Genomic DNA, 15,648 nt, shown 5'->3' with positions numbered 1-15,648 from the left:
ACTCATGGCACTTGTGAGAAACGAGGGAGGGAGACAGGAGGGGTGGGAGTGGAGGTGGAGGAGCAGCCCCTGGGGGAATGGCAATGAAGGGGGTGGACTCGATCGGCAGTGGGGCTGTGCAGCCCCAGAGAGGTTTGTTTTTTTTTGGGGGGGGGAGGCGTGTCTGGGAAGGCCAGGGTACAGGCTAGAAAGGAATTGGGAGATGATGGGAGAGGTACTCAGGAGGCACCCCAAACCTGGAGTTTCCAGGGTCTGGAGGTAGAGCCTCCAGACAGGTATCCTGACCCCACACCCCCCAACTTGGCTTTGCCTTCCCTGTGAGATCTCCCCCTACAAAGAAGGCAGCCTCACCATTCACAGCCTGTCCTCCTCAGCCATGGCACCACCAGTAAACCCTGCTACCCTGTCCCAGCTCCTTCCTGTCCACCTTCCGATGGGAAGCCACATTCCCCTGGCCCAGAGTCCCAGAAGCAATATACAAGAAGCAGGAACTCAAAGGGACAGAACAGCCATTGTGGCAAAAGCATCTTTGGGTGTGAGGGTGTCTCCCCCGGGCCAGTGGGGAGGGGAGGGGAGACAGGCCCTGGTCCTGGGGCTGGCGGTGAGGTACACGCCCCAGAAGGGCTGACTGACGCCTGGCAGGGGACTGGGAGGACAGACACATGGTGCCAGGAAGGAGACAGGTTCTTTGTTTTGCTGTTGTTTTAGGTTTAGTTTTCCGTCTCTGGGTTGTAAAAAGCTGCACTGGCGGCCTGCCCCGCCCGGCCGGGGATGTGCCACGCGGAGAAGTCCTGGCTGCCGGGCGCTGCGGGTGCTCTCTGCTCCTGGGGAAGCCAGAGCTGGCCTGGGCCGCAGGCTCCGGTGGCTTCAAGTGATGAGATTTTTTTCTTTTTTTTTTTGTCTTTTTTTCTTTTCCATTTCGTTGAAATATTTACAGCAACAGGGAAGGAGGAGAGAGGGAGGGGGCAAGAGGGCCCCCCAGGGAAAGATCCAAACCCAGGACCCACTCCCCGGGGAGATCCAGACCCAAAATCTGCTCCCCAGATAGCCGAGCCCACAGGACTGGGAACTGCCTAAATATGGCCACCCCTGTGGGCTGGGGGCCCTGTGGGGAGTTGTGCTTCATCAGGAGTCACCCCAAGGGCGGGGTCATTGGGTGCAGTCCTGGAGGGCTGGGGGCAGGCTTGCTCAGGAGGGCAGGGATGAAGAGCAAGGGGAAGGAGCTTCAGAGAAAGTTTGACCTTAAACCACCAGCCACAGCCCTGGCCCTGGGCGTTCTCATGGGCCAGAGGTCCTGGGCTCCAGGAGCAGGGAACTAGAGTCAGGAGGGACCTGTGCATCCTTCGGTCCCCACTGGTTCCTCCTGGTGGGGCAGCAGCACAGCTGGCTGCAAAGGAGCTGATGGGTTTGATCCAGTGGGGCCTTTGGCAACCTCAAAAGGCAGCTGCCCCTCCTGTCCAGGAAAGCCAAAGCCATCATTTCCCTCCAGGGGGCAGGAAGGAAGGGGGGTGTCAAGAAGTGGGCTGTGCCCTTTCACTCTCCCTCCTCACTCCCCTGGGGACCTCTGGGCTCCTCCTTACTGAACTTCCCCAAAGCAGAGCTGGTGCACATGGCTGGTAGAAACCCTGTCTGCGACCCTGCACCTCAGGCCTCCACATCAGTCAGTCCCCTAGGAGCGCTGTCAGGCCCACAGCCGAGGGGTGTCTCTGGAAAGAGAGTGGTCCCCCAGCCACTGTCTCCTCCAGTCCCCTTCCCTAGTGGAGCCTCACCCAGGGTTCCTCCACGGCATCGGGCCACCAGCCCCTGGTCCGTGAGGTCCCTCAGAGACTGGTGACCAGTTGCATCTGCCCATCCCCATCAGGCCCTGGCCCCTCCAGGCCTGGGGCTGCCAGATAGCCCTCATGGCTAGGCCGCCGCACCTGGTAATAGCCCTGCAGGGGATTCCGAGCCACCAGGGCCGGTGGGCGAGAGGTGTAGTAGATTTCGGGGGGGCCTGGGGGTGCAGGCGGGGGTGGGGGCAGAGCCTCACTGGGCCCCTCGGGGCTGCTGTCCGGGTAGGAGGGCGAGTCCCGCAGGTTGGCCCCGCTGGCGTAGAGGGAGTCCCGGCCGGGAGGGGAGGAGAGGGGCCGGCTGGTGGCCCCATCCTCTGCCGTGCAGCTCTCGGACTCATCCAGATCGCTCTGGTACAGCACCGACTGGGCCCGGGGCAGCAGCAGCGGCTCCTCCAGGGCCTTATAGAGAAGTTCAATCTCGGCCCGGTCAGCACCCCCAGGCCCTCCGGCCTCCTCCTCACCACTCCCCCCTGGCACGGGTGGCACAGGGGGCTCGGGCGGTGGGGGGCCCTTGACCACGCTGCTGCTCCCCCGAAGGTTGTTATGAACCAGCTCTGAGATGATCATCTTCTCAAAGGCAGCTGCGTCGGCCAGGTTCCGGCCTCGCGGTGGCTCTGGACCCCCATCCCCTGGAGGGAAGTCCCCACTTCGCAAGGAGTAGCTGTTGTTGAAGTTACCGTTTAGGGGGAGGGTGTCCATGCCACAGGCCTCCCGGCCTCCCAGGGGATGTTCTGCAGGATGGAAAGGGACTGGTCAGGAGGGGTCCAGCTGCGTCCTGCTCCCTGTTCCCTGGGACTCTGGTCTCTCGAGCCCTTCTTCCTCACTGGCAGTGGAGGCCAGGTCAGTAGCAGGTGGGCAGAGAAGGGGACCAGGGCCCTGTTCCCTCAGGACTCCCTCCTGGTTAAGATTCAGGATCTCAGCAGGGTGAGGAGGCTTGGGGTGACTGGGTCACAGAAACAACTGCTCCTGTGAGTTGTCACTTGTCACCATTGTTTCCGCACCTGAAGGTCTAGACCCACTACCATCCATCTGCCTGCCTAACAAAGAAAGGGGTGGGGACATCCTTGAGTTCTCCCTGTGGAGGCCGGGCTCCCTCAGCCTCAGAAATGTCATCAGAAAAGAGTAGGAACACTTACTGGGTTCCCGGTAGCTCCCTGCAGGTGCCAGCGAGGAGAGAAAGAGAGTCAGGCTGAGTTAGAGGAAGAATCCAGCCCACACCCAACAGTCAACCAGTGCCCACACCCTCTCCTGGCGGCATCATGGCTTCTCCCCAAGACGGCTTTTACCTGGGGAGTTGAAGACAGGGGGTGAGGAGGGATTAAAGCCCACCGACTCAGCAATGAGGGTGTTGTAAGGGCTGGTACCACCACGGGGCTGCAGGACAGGGTTGGTCAGCAGATGGTTCCCCATGGTACCTGCCCAAGAAGTCAGAGGTCACCAGGCAGCTTAGAGATACAAATCCAGGAACTGAGGGTGATAGGAGCCGGGTGGAAGGACCCCTCCTCACCTCGGTTCAGGGTGGGGGTGCTGTTGATGTCTCCTGCCATGAAGGAGGACTCGGTCTGTTTCCTCACGGTGTCGTTCCACATCCTCCGGATACGGCTCTGGGGACACAGCCCAGATGTGAGGAGGTCCTGTGTGGGACCCCTAAAGCTTCCTCACTTGGTCAGGACCGCTGGAGGCTCCAAAAGGCCCCCTCCTGCCCTCAGCCGTGGGGCCCGGCTGGCTCCGTACCTGGGTCCCTGTGTAGTAGCGAGTGTTGCTCCGCATGGCTGAGGTCTTGAGGGAGCCGTGGGTGCCCCCGGGCGGGGAGCGGATGCAGCAGTAGGAGTGACGCAGGCACTTGCTGTACTCCTTGTGCACCTGGGGGCGAGGGGCGACGTCAGCAAGAGCAGCTGGCATGGCGGGGACCCCGCCCGCAGAGTGGGGCCCCTGACAGCGTGGTCCCCACCAGGCTGCTGGCTCACTCGCCAGGGGCTCACTGTCTTCCTGTCCTCCCTGCTGCAGCCAGTCGGGTCTCTCTCCTCTCAGGGCTGGCCCCTCCTCTTCCCCACCTCCACCAGCAGCTTCTCTCATTCATTCTTGCACCAGACCTTGAATCAGCACCAGCTGTGTGCCAGGCCCGTTTTAGGCTCCGTGGTTGGAGGAGAACAGCACAGCCACAAAGCCCTACCTCTGGGAGCTTACAGTTTAGCAGACACAGAGAGAACACAGCTAACAAACATAAACACATCTGGAGTGCGTCTGACGGTGTTAAACGCTGTGGGGAAACAATGGCTAGAAGGGCTTGGAGACTCCTGGCGGCTGGCTTACAATTCTGAATAGGTCAAAGAGGGCCTCATTGTGAAGAAGACATTTCAGCGAAGATTTGTAAAATAAAGAAGGGAGATCTATGAATATTGGGGAAATGCATTTAGGTCTCAAGAAAAGCAGGTGCCAAGACCAGAGGAGGCCCCATGTCTAGCACATGTCTAGAGGGGGACAGGGCTAGAGGATGGAAATGGAGTGGGGGCTGTGGAAGTGGAGAGGGACCCAATCAGGCTGTACTGTTCTGAGAGAATGACATTCAGAGGTCACTGTGGAAGGTAAGGTAGGGGGGCCCGCGAGGATGTGGGATCACTGTGTAGGAGGTAGGGGCCTGTGAGAACATGGGGTCACTATGGGAGGTGGGTGCCCTGTGAGGACGTGGGGTCACTGTGAAAGGTGGTGGCCCGGGAGGACGTGGAGGTGGGTGCCCTGTGAGGACATGGGGTCACTGTGAAAGGTGGTGGCCTGGGAGGACATGGAGGTGGGTGCCCTGTGAGGACATGGGGTCACTGTGAAAGGTGGTGGCCCGGGAGGACATGGAGGTGGGTGCCCTGTGAGAATGCGGGGTCACTGTGTAGGAGGTAGGGGCCTGTGAGCACATGGGGTCACTATGGGAGGTGGGTGCCGTGAGGACGCAGGGTCACTGTGAAAGGTGGTGGCCCGGGAGGACGTGGAGGTGGGTGCCCTGTGAGGATGTGGGGTCACTGTGGGAGGTGGGAATGCCAGCTGTACTGTAGGAGGGAGGGTTCTGAGCACAGACAGTAGCAGGGATGATGTCAGCCTCGAAACGTGAATTCTTCTGATAGCCACTTTGTCCCCCGCTGTAGTCTTATCCTCGCTCCCAAGTTCATGACTCTTTCTCACTTTAAAACCTGACCATGGTTTCACATTGCCTTCAGGATGAAATCGGAAAACTCCCTAGCCTGGTTCCCTCAGTTAGTGAGGAATGTTGTTTTGCTGTGCACAGCTGCTCCACAGGGGCCTTTCTTGGCTGTCATCTTTATGGGAAAACTTGCTAAGCCTTTCTTCCATGAAGTGACTAGGTGGGTTCAAACTACCAGCCTTCTGGTTATCAGCCAACTGCAAATCACTTGTGCCAACCAGACTAAGGCTAGGAAGTCTCATTTCTGTTGAATCAGAACAAATCCTATGCGAGGAGACTGTTCATCTTTCTCCAAAGCAACAGGTGGTGGATTCAAACCGCCTGTCTTTGGGCTGGCAGTACAACTCCTAACCTACCAGGCCAACACCAGAGCAGTGTGTGCTACCTAGTTACTCCACCCGCTCCGTATTTCTCCAAGCCCACGGCCCACGATTCTGACTCATGACGGCCTTCCACTGGGTTTCCGGGCTGCAGATTCTAACAGGAACCAGTCACGTTTTTCTCCCTCAGACCTTCTGGTTAACTGCCCAACAGGTAACCTACTATGTCAGATTTCTTCACTATTCTTATTTCCATATATATGCAAAATTCAGGCATTTTGTTTCCATAAACACATAAAATTTAGACTTTAACATACTTAAGAAGGAAACTTATCACCATGAAACTCATAGCTCTTTCCCTGACTGCTTGAGTAGGAAACGTTTTGTGTGGAGGGATCTCCCCTCTGTCCCCCATTGTGGAAGAGAGACATATTTCTCCCACCTTGCCTCCACTGTGTTCCCCACACCTCCACCTTCGGGAACACACTAATCTGTGCATGCTTCCTTGTGCTTCTGGGCCCACCTGTCTGGCCTCCATCCCTCTGCCTCTGGCTGAAGCCTTCTTGACTCTGGGCTGTGCCTCCCTCACAGTAAGACACGGGTCCACCAGACTCTGCAGGCCTGTCCTCCCTCTCCAGAATGCCCAACACACATCCCCAGGTGTCTGACCTGGGGACGAGGCCTCTAGAATAAGGTCACACAGCCCCACCCTAACCTCACCTTCTTTTGTAAGGCGCAGTGAAAGACGAAGATGAAGACCCCCTGGAAGGCGTTGAAGGTGGTGAAGAGATAGGCCATGACCACAGATTCCTTGTTGATGAACAGGAGGCCGAAAGCCCAGGTGAGACCCAGCAGAAAGAGCAGTGCGATGGCCCCCAGGGCCCAAGATCTGGGGGAACAAAAGGGGGAAACGTCAGATGGACCTATAGAAAGGAGAGCAGCCACAGCCCAGGTGCCACCCTGGTACAGTGCTCAGGTTTCAGGGGGCTAGGACTGTCTGCACAGAGCCCACAGACCCCATCTGGGGTTGAACAGACCCTGGTGAAATGGCCCAGCCAGCAACAGCCAACTGGGAAGGGAGGGGGAATGTGGGGGGAGTTTTGTTAGCAGGCTTCATCCCTCTGATGTCTTCATTTCTGCTCCATTTCCAGACCTCTTAACTTTTTACTCTTTATTCTTAAAATACGCTCACTCTGAAGCAGCAGCCTGTAAACTATCGCGTGTGTAAAACCAGAAGTTTGAGGATTTGGTTCTAGTTTGATGATTTTTCTAATAGTCACTGTGGTCTGGTGGCCTAACAGGTAAGGAGTTGCACCGTCAACCCAATGGCATGTGGCTCAGATTCACCAGCTGCTCCTCAGGAGAAAGACGGACCACAGCCTCTCACATGACCTACGGCCTCTGAAAACCCGCTGAAGGATCAGTAAGTCAATTTCAACTCAACAGCCCATAACAACGTCCATTAAATAGATACAAAACATCGACTAAAAATCACACCAAGGATTACCAGAGGTACGAAAACTACCGTGTAGAGGACTCTGGGAGATACCACCATCTACATGGTGGGTCAGGTCCTGGAAAAGGCATGGGGCGGGGGGTGGGAGGGCATCGTGTGCTGCTCACTTGATGTTGTCGAGACGGCTTGAGTCGGGCTTAAGCACAGAGGAGCTTCGGACCATCTTGTGCAAGGTCACCATGAGGAACACCAGGTTTACCTGAGGGGAAGGAGGGGACGTGGCTGGGCCACGAGCGCTCTGTGTGTCCCGGTGAGGCCTCCTCCCTGGGCAGCGCTCTTGGGGGACCCTGCACCTCCCACTGACGTTAACCCACAGCTGCACCCCGTGCATGTGAGGCTGCTGTGCGCGCAGGGACCATGTCCAGGCGTCTCCTGCTCACTTGTCACCATCTGGAGTGGAGCTGGGATTCAGTCAGCAGCTCCAGAACACCTAGACCTTGATTCTGGTGTTCCACAGACCCATGTGTGTTCAGGGTTTTAGTTGGCAGCTCAGTTGTGATTTTATTTTGAATCTCAACCCTCTCAGGGCTCAGGAGTGAGTGGGAAGGTGGAGGGTCCAGCCACGCCTAAACCAAGGAAGGAGATGCAGCAAGGGGGTACTGCCTTCCTACTTACCACGATAACAAAGGACACGGGGCCAATGAAGCTCCAGATGAAGTAATTGTCCACTCGCAGCCAACAGCTGTAAAGGAAACAGGCAGGGTAGAGAGGGGCAGAGACCCTTTCCCGTGCTGGCAGGCAGCTGACCCAGGCAGCAGTCTCGGGGTCTAGGGAGCCAGGCAGGAGGCACAACTCAAGGGCACGAGTGGGAGACACTCACGCCTTCTCAGTGCCGTAGCTGCGATAGTCGATGGCAGCCGCGATGCCCACCACCAGGGCTGGGAAGCAGTAGCCGCCCAGGTAGTAGTACTTGGTGCGGGAGTACTCGCTCTCAAACACCTCCACCAGCAGCAGATAGAGATGCACGCCCTCCAGGCAGAGCCAGGAGAAGGCCGCCAGGAAGAAGTAGTGCAGCAAGCCAGCAAAGATGGGGCAGGCGATCTAGGGACAAAGCGGGGCGGTGAGGCAGGGGGCCCGGAGGCCTCTCCCCGGGCCCCCAAAGCTGGTAGGCGCCTGCCCACCTCATACTGAGTCTTGTCTATCCCGACCAGGAAGAGCAGCTCAGCCAGGAAGAGGTTGATACACAGGTTCTTGTGGATGGTGTTGCGGTCTGTCTGCAGCCCCCGCAGGAAGCAGAAGGTGGAGATGCAGATGGCCAGGCAGACCAGCGAGATGACGATGCCCACCCAGGTGATGACCGAGAGCAGGAGCTCGTTGATGCGGCCCTGGTACTAGGAAGGAGCAGGCACACTTAGGGCCTGGGATCTGCATTTGGCCGGGGTCACCCCCTGCCCCCCCGAAGCTGCAGGCCTTCTGCCTCTGTCACAGGTAGGCCCACTGCGTATGCTCTCGTCTCCAGAGAGCCTCATGCTCTGGGCAGATGGGCAGCCCCACGTGTGCCACCAGGGCCCTCCCTGTGCTGCCCAGGCTTTGCGCTCAGCGAGGCCACACAGAGCCTGGCTGACAGCCTAGCAGAGGGGCGGCCCCCCGTGCTTACGATCTCACGGTGAGCCATGAGCACGGCGAAGTTGGTGAGGTGGCTGCAGGCGCACGTAGTGTGCGTCTTGTTGGACTCCACCAGGCGGCACCCCTGGGTCGACCAGTAGCCCAGCATCGACCGCTCGGAGTAGTTCCAGAAGGAGCAGTTGGCATTGAAGTGGTTCTTTGCCTGTAAGGTGTGGCCGAGGTTCAGAACCAGGGAGTCTGCCTCGTGCCCACACCCAGTGACAGGGTAGTGAGAAGCCTGGGGCTTTCGGGCTCACGGGGAGTGCTTGGGATCTCTGGGGACAACCTGCTTAATCTGGCGAAGGGGAGGTGCCCTGGCTGGGGCTTCAGCTGAGTCGCAAACGTCCCTCAGGGTGAGTGACATCTAGGGGAACATGAATGGGGTGTGGGGGGAGGTAGGCCCCTCAGCTCACCTCCAGGTGGGCCACAGTAAAGATGACAGGGTCCATGAGGAAGACACGGCTGGACTCCTTGTTGATGGATGCAGCGATGACCTGGGAGTTGACCACCAGAGAGGCACCACCCGAGCCTGCCTCTCCGGCCAGCTTCACGGTGGCATTCTCCGTGGACAAGAAGAGGCCCAGGTTGTTGTAGAGGATGAAGACGACTTTGACCACCCCTGGACAGACAGGAGCATTGTCCGGGCCATCAGCCCTCGGAAGCACACCTCAGCCAGGGCCTTCACCTCCCATGTCTGCCTGCTCCTCTGCCTTCAGCCACGCTTGCTAGTGGGACCTCTCAGGCCAGGCCTGAGCTCTCCCACAGGTCTGCCATTGCAATTCAAACGGCAGGACGGTGGGCCCTTGACCTATATTGCTCACTCTGTGACCCTGAACAAACCTCTGAGCTCTCTGAGCCTCAATCTCAAAGGCCTCAGTCTCTGTGTCAACTGACCAGTGGCTCCCAGTGAACGCTGAGCTGCAGAGACTGTGGACCGGGCTCCGGCACAGCCAGAGGACGGCACAGGGGTGGGGGTGGGGGGGTGTCTGTTCTTGGTGTCGCTGAGTCAGAACCACTTCAACAGCACCGAACCCCAGCAATGGTTGCCCTACCGGGACGGGCTATATCCCCCCTAAGGCCCCGAGCACTGACCATTGCGGCTGTTCTGCTTGATGGTGTTGGCGGACAGCTGGATGGAGTTCTCGCTGGGGTACTCCTGGGGGAACACCAGCTCCTGTACCTGGCCCTCCGTGTTCAGAACCGTGACCTCCAGGACTGTGGAGATGGGGAACGGCAGGTACGTGGGGCTGGTTTGGTCCCCCATTCAGGGGTGCAAGCTGCAGAGAGCAGCTAGGTGGCTAGAGGTTCAAGGCTGAGGGCCAGGATGACAAGGACTCCCCACCAAGGGCCAGGTGTGCTCCCACAGTCAAGATTTGGGTCTGAGCTTGTCCTTCAAGGTTGAGGTCTCTCTGCACAATTAGTACTCACCCACGTTTTGCTTTGCGGCCAGGAAGCGGGCAGGCTCCCGAACATTATCGGCCAGCAGGAAGGCCCCCTCCTCCAGGACATCCAGGAGCATGGTGGCCGTGTGCACCTGCTCCGTGGCATTCATGTCCTTCCAGGACTCGAGAGCCTCTGGCCGCAGCAGGTTGTCCACTGTCTCTACCACAGCCTGCACGGGTATCAGGGGAGCATGGCTCTGTGAACCCCTACTGCTGGGCTCTGCTCCCTCCTCACAGCCTCCACCCCCAGGCCTGCCTGGGCCAGCTTCCCATCCCACTCCCTGGGTCTCACCTTGATATAGTCCTTGCAAGTTCTCTCTCGCTTGTGCATCTAAGGAATGAGATGGAGGTGGCATCAGGCCCGCTTCTCTGATCCCCATGCACACAACTAGGACCAGACACCTCCCTCTTCGGTATTACTAAAGCTGGGATCGCGTGATCAGGTAGAGTCCTTGGGCACCCTCCCAGGACCACTGAGGCAGTGCACGAGAGGGCCTTTGCCTCTTCCTGTCTGTGTGCCACATGGGTAGTGAGCCTGGCTCAGAAGACCCAGGTTAAACAGAGCTTGAGCCCACAGGAGGTGCCTGCCCAGACCTCCCACAGCCCTGTCCCACCACAGGCCCACCTTGTTGTAGTTCTTGCCAGCTGACTCCCGCTCAATGGGCCGCAAGGCCTGCAGCTGGGCATCCAGGATGTCCAGCAGCTGCTCCATCAGCTTCACAGAGGAGGAGACGTCACCAGCATAGATGGAGCCCCTGGTGTGGCGGGCCAGCTCACTGGCAATGTTGGCTGCGTTCTCCCCGCTCTTGATCTGCACGAGGTGGTGGTAGGCAGCAGCTGTCGAGGACCACTATTTTCCCCGACACCCACCCACCCTGCTTGTCCCCCATCCCTCACACATTCTTCCACTCCCCAAATCCACCTCTCCCTCCCCAATAGCCCTGCTCCTGCCACAGGCCAGGGAGGGGACCCAGTAGTCCCACCTTCCAGATTCCAGGCCCTGTTGTCTCCCCAAGTGCTCCCCCACCCCAGCTGTGTCCCAGGTGTGTATAGGAAGGGAGGGTGGCAGCTGCAGGTACCTTCTGGGCCACCTGGTTGACCCAGGGGGAGGTGCAGTTGCTGAGGTCAGGACCCCGGGGGTTCCAGAGCCCCAGGGCTGGCAGACACTGGAAGGAGGCAATTCCTGTAGGAACAGACAGACAGAGAAGGGAGCCAAAGGAAAGGAGAGAAAGCCAGGCCAGGAAGGAGCAGGAGACCAGAGGGGACAGGGTGGGCAAGGACAGGTGAGGGGAACATGGGAGGACAGAGGTGAAGCAGCCGGCCAGTCAGGAGAGGGAGCACATGGAGGTGACATAGCCACCTCTTGCTTCCCACAAGCCCCATTCTCCCTCCTGCCCCCCTTTGTCTTTGCCTGTCAGAATGACAACCTCTCAGCAGCCCTCTGGTGAAACCTTTTCTGACCCGTCCTTCCCTGACCACAGAGTATACGGCTCCTGCCCCCACAGGCTGTGCCCCGAGCATTTAGGGGAGGAGTGGAGCAGAGTTGCCTCCATGACGGCAGCACACTGCCCGCCTGAAGACCCCACGCCAGGTCAAGGAGGCAGGAAAGTGCATTTTTATAAGCAGCGTGCATGCAACCCATCTCTTCCCTGCCTAGCCAGCAGTGACTGTCCCCAGATCAGTCACAGATAGGAGATGTGATTGTGGTCTCTACACATCCCACTCACCTCGTGTCCCCTTGGGGCATGGCCTCTCCACCAGCATCCCTTGCTGGGTAGCCGGCCACTGGACTCGCCGCACCTCCCGGGGTTCACAGAAGAGCTCGGGGGACACATGTAGATTAGGGGCCAGGGGCCGTCGGGTGCTGGGGGCCGGAGCTGTGGCTGGAGGCAGGTCAGGCCCCAGCTGGTTGATGGCACCCACAGGGTGCGTAGTGAGGGGAGCCCGGCGGAGCGGGGTGGTGGCTGCGGGCGAGGCTGTACTGGTGAGGGGAGTGGGCCGGGCCGTAGTGGTTGTACTGAGGGGTGGGGACGTAGCTGGGCCTGGAAGGAAGAGGGGATACAAAATAAGGTCACCCACACACTGGAGGGTCACGCCAAAGCCTGTCTAGTCCAGGTTCCTGGTCCCTTAAGGGCCTAGGGTTGCATCTCTCCCCACAGTTTAATCCAAGAAGAGGGTAGAGGATCCTACACCCAAAGGACCAGAGTATCGAAAGAGGCTAGAAAACCCCCATGGCCTGAGAACACAGTCCAGATGGGAGAGGGAAGCAGGAAGGGGAGTCAGTGGGATGCTCAACCCTGCCACCTCCCATCTTTGTTCTCGCTCTGGTTCTGGTCTCTGTAACCCTGACCATGTCCCTTCCAGCTGGGACCTCACTTCTGATTCTTGCAGATGAAACTGGATCAGAGGGTGGCTCTCCTGCTGCTCAGAGCTGACTGTGGGCAGTGGAGGGGGTAACAGGTGAGTGTGGAGGGCCTGCCCGCATCACCTCCAGCTGCTCTGCTCTGAGGGGGTCTATAAAGCCATTCAAGGTTCTGGCCTATGGAGGGCTTGAGTGGAAAACTGTGCTAGAGCCCTGGAGAGAAGTAGCGCAATTCAGTGATTAGAAACTCGAGATTCCTGGGTTCAAATCCCCCACCTCCCCAGGGCCTCAGTTTCCTCATCTGTAAAGTGAGGCCAATGACCATTCCTGTGTCATGGTCACTGTGAGGCTTAGATGAATCAACGACTATAGAGTGCTCCTACCCTAGAGGTCCCCCAGAGTTCTCCGGAGGCTCCCCACCCCATAGCCCACTAAGCGGGCAGCTTCTGGGCTGAGCGTGAGCTGTCCTCACCAGCACTGGGGTCGGGCGGCCCAAACTCCAGGCTGTAGCGCACCACGAAGTAGTTGTTCCAGACATAGAGCTGGTTGTCGCGGGGGTTGTAGTCGACAGAGGAGACAAACTGGTAGGGGTTGGGGAAGGCGAGGCTGACGGGCTCCTCTCGGTTGGCGTTGGTGTTGAAGGCGTAGTCGACGCGGTTGCCGGCCGCCTCGCTGTCGTCGTCCACGTACACTGAGCGCAGCACGTAGAGGACGCCACACACCATGAAGGCGTTGGAGGCCGAGCGCTTGTCGTAGCCCGTCTCCCAGGTGCCCTCGAAGCGCAGCGTGTAGGGGTTGAGCTGGCTTACCACCAGCCGCCCGTTGTTGCCCTCAGTGGCGTAGATGACCCACAGCCCGTTCTCGTCCACAGCCAGGTCGATGTCAGTCTTGCCCCCCCAGCGGTAGGGCGAGGTGTCGTGGTAGTTGGCCGTGTTAATGACCGTCTCCCCACTCTTGATGCGCGTCCGGAGGTCGTACTTGACGATGTTGCGTGTACGCTCCTTGTTGTAGAACACGGCGCCGTCGTAGACCACGAAGCCCGTGCCGTCCACGCGGTTGGGCAGGCGGTAGGTGGTGGTGTGGCGGGCAGCCACATAGTCCTCCCACGACGCGTACTCGGTCAGCGTGTCCGTGCGGTAGGGGATCCAGGGCATCACGTAGATGCGGTCCCCAGCCTGCAGGGGGTCCTTGCACCACGCGCCAGACTGGTGTTCTGACTCATGCGTTGAGGTGGGCTCCAGCACCTTCTGCAGGGTCCCTGGACACACGAAGACTGGGCCGGGCAGGTGGGTGGGGAGGAGAGAGGAGAAGAGGAGGAACAAGGGAGGGGGAAAAGTAGAGAGGCAAGTTGGTCACAGCGACCGGAGGGACCAGGCTGTCCCCTCCTGCAGCTGCAGTCATGGTTGCTTGGTAGGGCTGGTGATGGGAGGGGGTACTGGGCTGGGACTCCCCCCTTTCCCAACCAGCTGTCCCTGTCCCTGGAGATGTCAACCCTGGAGGCCATTAAGAGCAGGGTTAGTGGCGGGGAGGTGCCCCTCTTTCCTTCCCTGGCTGCTAGAGACCCCACAGGCTGGGAGAAGGGGTTTGGCAAGGCCCCTCCAGAGACATCCACGTGGCTTAAATAGGCATAAAGACTTCCCCGCTGCAGTGACTCCTGGATGTGCCCTGCCCTCCCAAGAGCTAGGGGACAAGGGTCTCATCCTTCACCAACCACACCAGGACAATTTTTTACTCCACTTTCTTCCTCCTGCAAAAATTGCAAGGTAGAGTGATCTTTCCGAACCCCCTGTGGGCATCAGAGTGCCCCTTCCAGGATGGGGGACATATTAGGGGCACCAACTCTTCCAAGGGTCATGAAGCAGCCCGTGTCCCCCGCTCCCATACCCACTCAGTCAATAGCCGAGAAAGGGTTTCCGGAGGCTGGTCCCAGGCCAGGGCCCCGGAAAGCCACGCCTCCAGGGCCCCAGCCCTGCCCCAGCCGGCAGGGTCTCTCTCCTAGGCTCTGCTGAGCAGCAGACACTGACACTGTGCACACAGGGAGCGTGGGGGCACCAGGGAGGGGCTCCCGGGAGGGGGCAGGGAAGGAGAGCTGCGGGGCGTGAAGAGAGACAGGGGGGTGCGGCAGGTCCTGGCTCCTAGCGCTGGAGACCACCTGGGAAGAAAGGGTTAGTGCTGGCGGAGGAGAGAGGGGTGAGCAGAGAATTCACTCCAAGGCCCAGGCCCGACTCAGGGTCCCTCGGGGGCAGTCCCAGGTCCAGCTTGGAGGGGGCAAGGGAGGGAACCAGGTGCTAGGATAAAGACCCAGCCCGCCCCAGCCAGGCCCCCCACCTCCCCTGCCCCGGACCCCGATTTACCTGCAACCATCCCCGGCTCGGGAGGAGGGATCAAGGCAGCGCTGATGTCAGAAAGGTGGGGGGCCCCGCCCCACCCCCCCATTCCCTGAAAAGGAGGAAAACCTCAACTGCATCTCGTTGGCTGCCGCTGGCCTGCCCACCCCTGCCCGACACGTCCCAGCACCATGTTCCTGGCCTCCCTGTAGTGGTGGTATGACCGGCCCCCATCTCCTCCTCCTCCTCCTTACAGTGGGGTGGTGCCCAGCACCCACACATACAGGTGGGTGGGCCTCCCTTTCTCCCGGCTATCAGAACCCATGGACAGGCCAGGGCGAGGGCTGGAGGGTTTGCAGTGAATTCTCTGCTCTTGCTCGGCATGTCACCAAAGCAGCTGGCTCAGAAATGGCTGGGGGCCTGGCACCAGCCTGGAAGCCACCCCCAAGGCCCGAGCAGCTGACACTGTAGTCACTGCTCATTCCCACTTGCACCTTGCTCTTCAGCAGGTCTAGGGGCATCGAGCCCTCCCGCAGCCCTGTGGAGAGCTGGTCAGGGGTCCCCAGGCACCCAGCAGCCAGAAGCATGCCGGTGAGCTGGGGGAAGGGACCCTGAGGCACAGAGGTGGGCAGGGACTAGATGCCTGTCCCCAAGGTCCTTCCTGGCCCGTCCCCACAGATCTGGAGGGCCTTGGCCCCCGCCGCTGCCCTGTCCCGGCTCCCCTGAGGGTCAGCCTGTACCCTCTGCCCCTCGCCTCTGTGCCTGTGTCCCCTCTCCCAGGATCCCCTCTAGGTCCACAGCGTCTGAGTTGATGTGTGTGTGAAGGGGGCGGTGCAAGGTCTCAGAGCCTGACCTGCTTAAGGGTCTGGGGGAGGAAAAACGTGGTTAGAGGTTATGGGGGAAGAGGGAGAGGACGAGGAAGGGTTTGCCTGGGGCCTTTGACAGCAAGGACCCCTCCCCAGCACCAAGGTCCCAACTCCTCCTCTTCCCTCCCCCTCGCAGAAAAAAGAATCCGGGATGCATCCAAACCGGGCCTGCAAGAAGAGTGTCGTGC

At 59.5% G+C, this 15,648-nt stretch overlaps 1 protein-coding gene across 2 annotated transcripts in view; it reads right to left on the bottom strand.

Annotated features, from left to right (window-relative positions):
* Positions 1 to 902: 902 nt before the first annotated feature.
* LPHN1 (latrophilin 1) overlaps positions 903 to 15,648 on the bottom strand; it is a 39,472-nt gene continuing 24,726 nt past the window's right edge. Inside the window, exons 6-24 of one of the 2 annotated variants that reach the window (XM_006900770.1) lie at positions 12,740 to 13,540; positions 11,633 to 11,947; positions 10,985 to 11,088; positions 10,531 to 10,716; positions 10,198 to 10,236; positions 9,892 to 10,075; positions 9,556 to 9,678; positions 8,877 to 9,082; positions 8,456 to 8,626; positions 7,980 to 8,189; positions 7,679 to 7,899; positions 7,474 to 7,540; positions 6,966 to 7,057; positions 6,063 to 6,231; positions 3,567 to 3,695; positions 3,340 to 3,436; positions 3,119 to 3,247; positions 2,969 to 2,986; positions 903 to 2,563 (exon numbers count right to left, since the gene is read on the bottom strand). In XM_006900770.1, the coding sequence (XP_006900832.1) occupies positions 1,821 to 2,563; positions 2,969 to 2,986; positions 3,119 to 3,247; positions 3,340 to 3,436; positions 3,567 to 3,695; positions 6,063 to 6,231; positions 6,966 to 7,057; positions 7,474 to 7,540; positions 7,679 to 7,899; positions 7,980 to 8,189; positions 8,456 to 8,626; positions 8,877 to 9,082; positions 9,556 to 9,678; positions 9,892 to 10,075; positions 10,198 to 10,236; positions 10,531 to 10,716; positions 10,985 to 11,088; positions 11,633 to 11,947; positions 12,740 to 13,540 (4,004 nt within the window). In that variant the 3' untranslated portion in view covers positions 903 to 1,820. The remainder of the gene's footprint in view (positions 2,564 to 2,968; positions 2,987 to 3,118; positions 3,248 to 3,339; positions 3,437 to 3,566; positions 3,696 to 6,062; positions 6,232 to 6,965; positions 7,058 to 7,473; positions 7,541 to 7,678; positions 7,900 to 7,979; positions 8,190 to 8,455; positions 8,627 to 8,876; positions 9,083 to 9,555; positions 9,679 to 9,891; positions 10,076 to 10,197; positions 10,237 to 10,530; positions 10,717 to 10,984; positions 11,089 to 11,632; positions 11,948 to 12,739; positions 13,541 to 15,648) is intronic. The other variant, XM_006900771.1, reaches the window with a different exon arrangement.

The sequence above is a fragment of the Elephantulus edwardii genome, unplaced genomic scaffold, assembly GCF_000299155.1.
Source record: "Elephantulus edwardii isolate Elephantulus edwardi_28Jun2011 unplaced genomic scaffold, EleEdw1.0 scaffold00296, whole genome shotgun sequence".
NCBI classification, from domain to species: Eukaryota; Metazoa; Chordata; class Mammalia; order Macroscelidea; family Macroscelididae; genus Elephantulus; species Elephantulus edwardii.
Note: the sequence above shows the minus strand (reverse complement) of the source record. Positions and strands in the feature narration are given on the sequence as shown.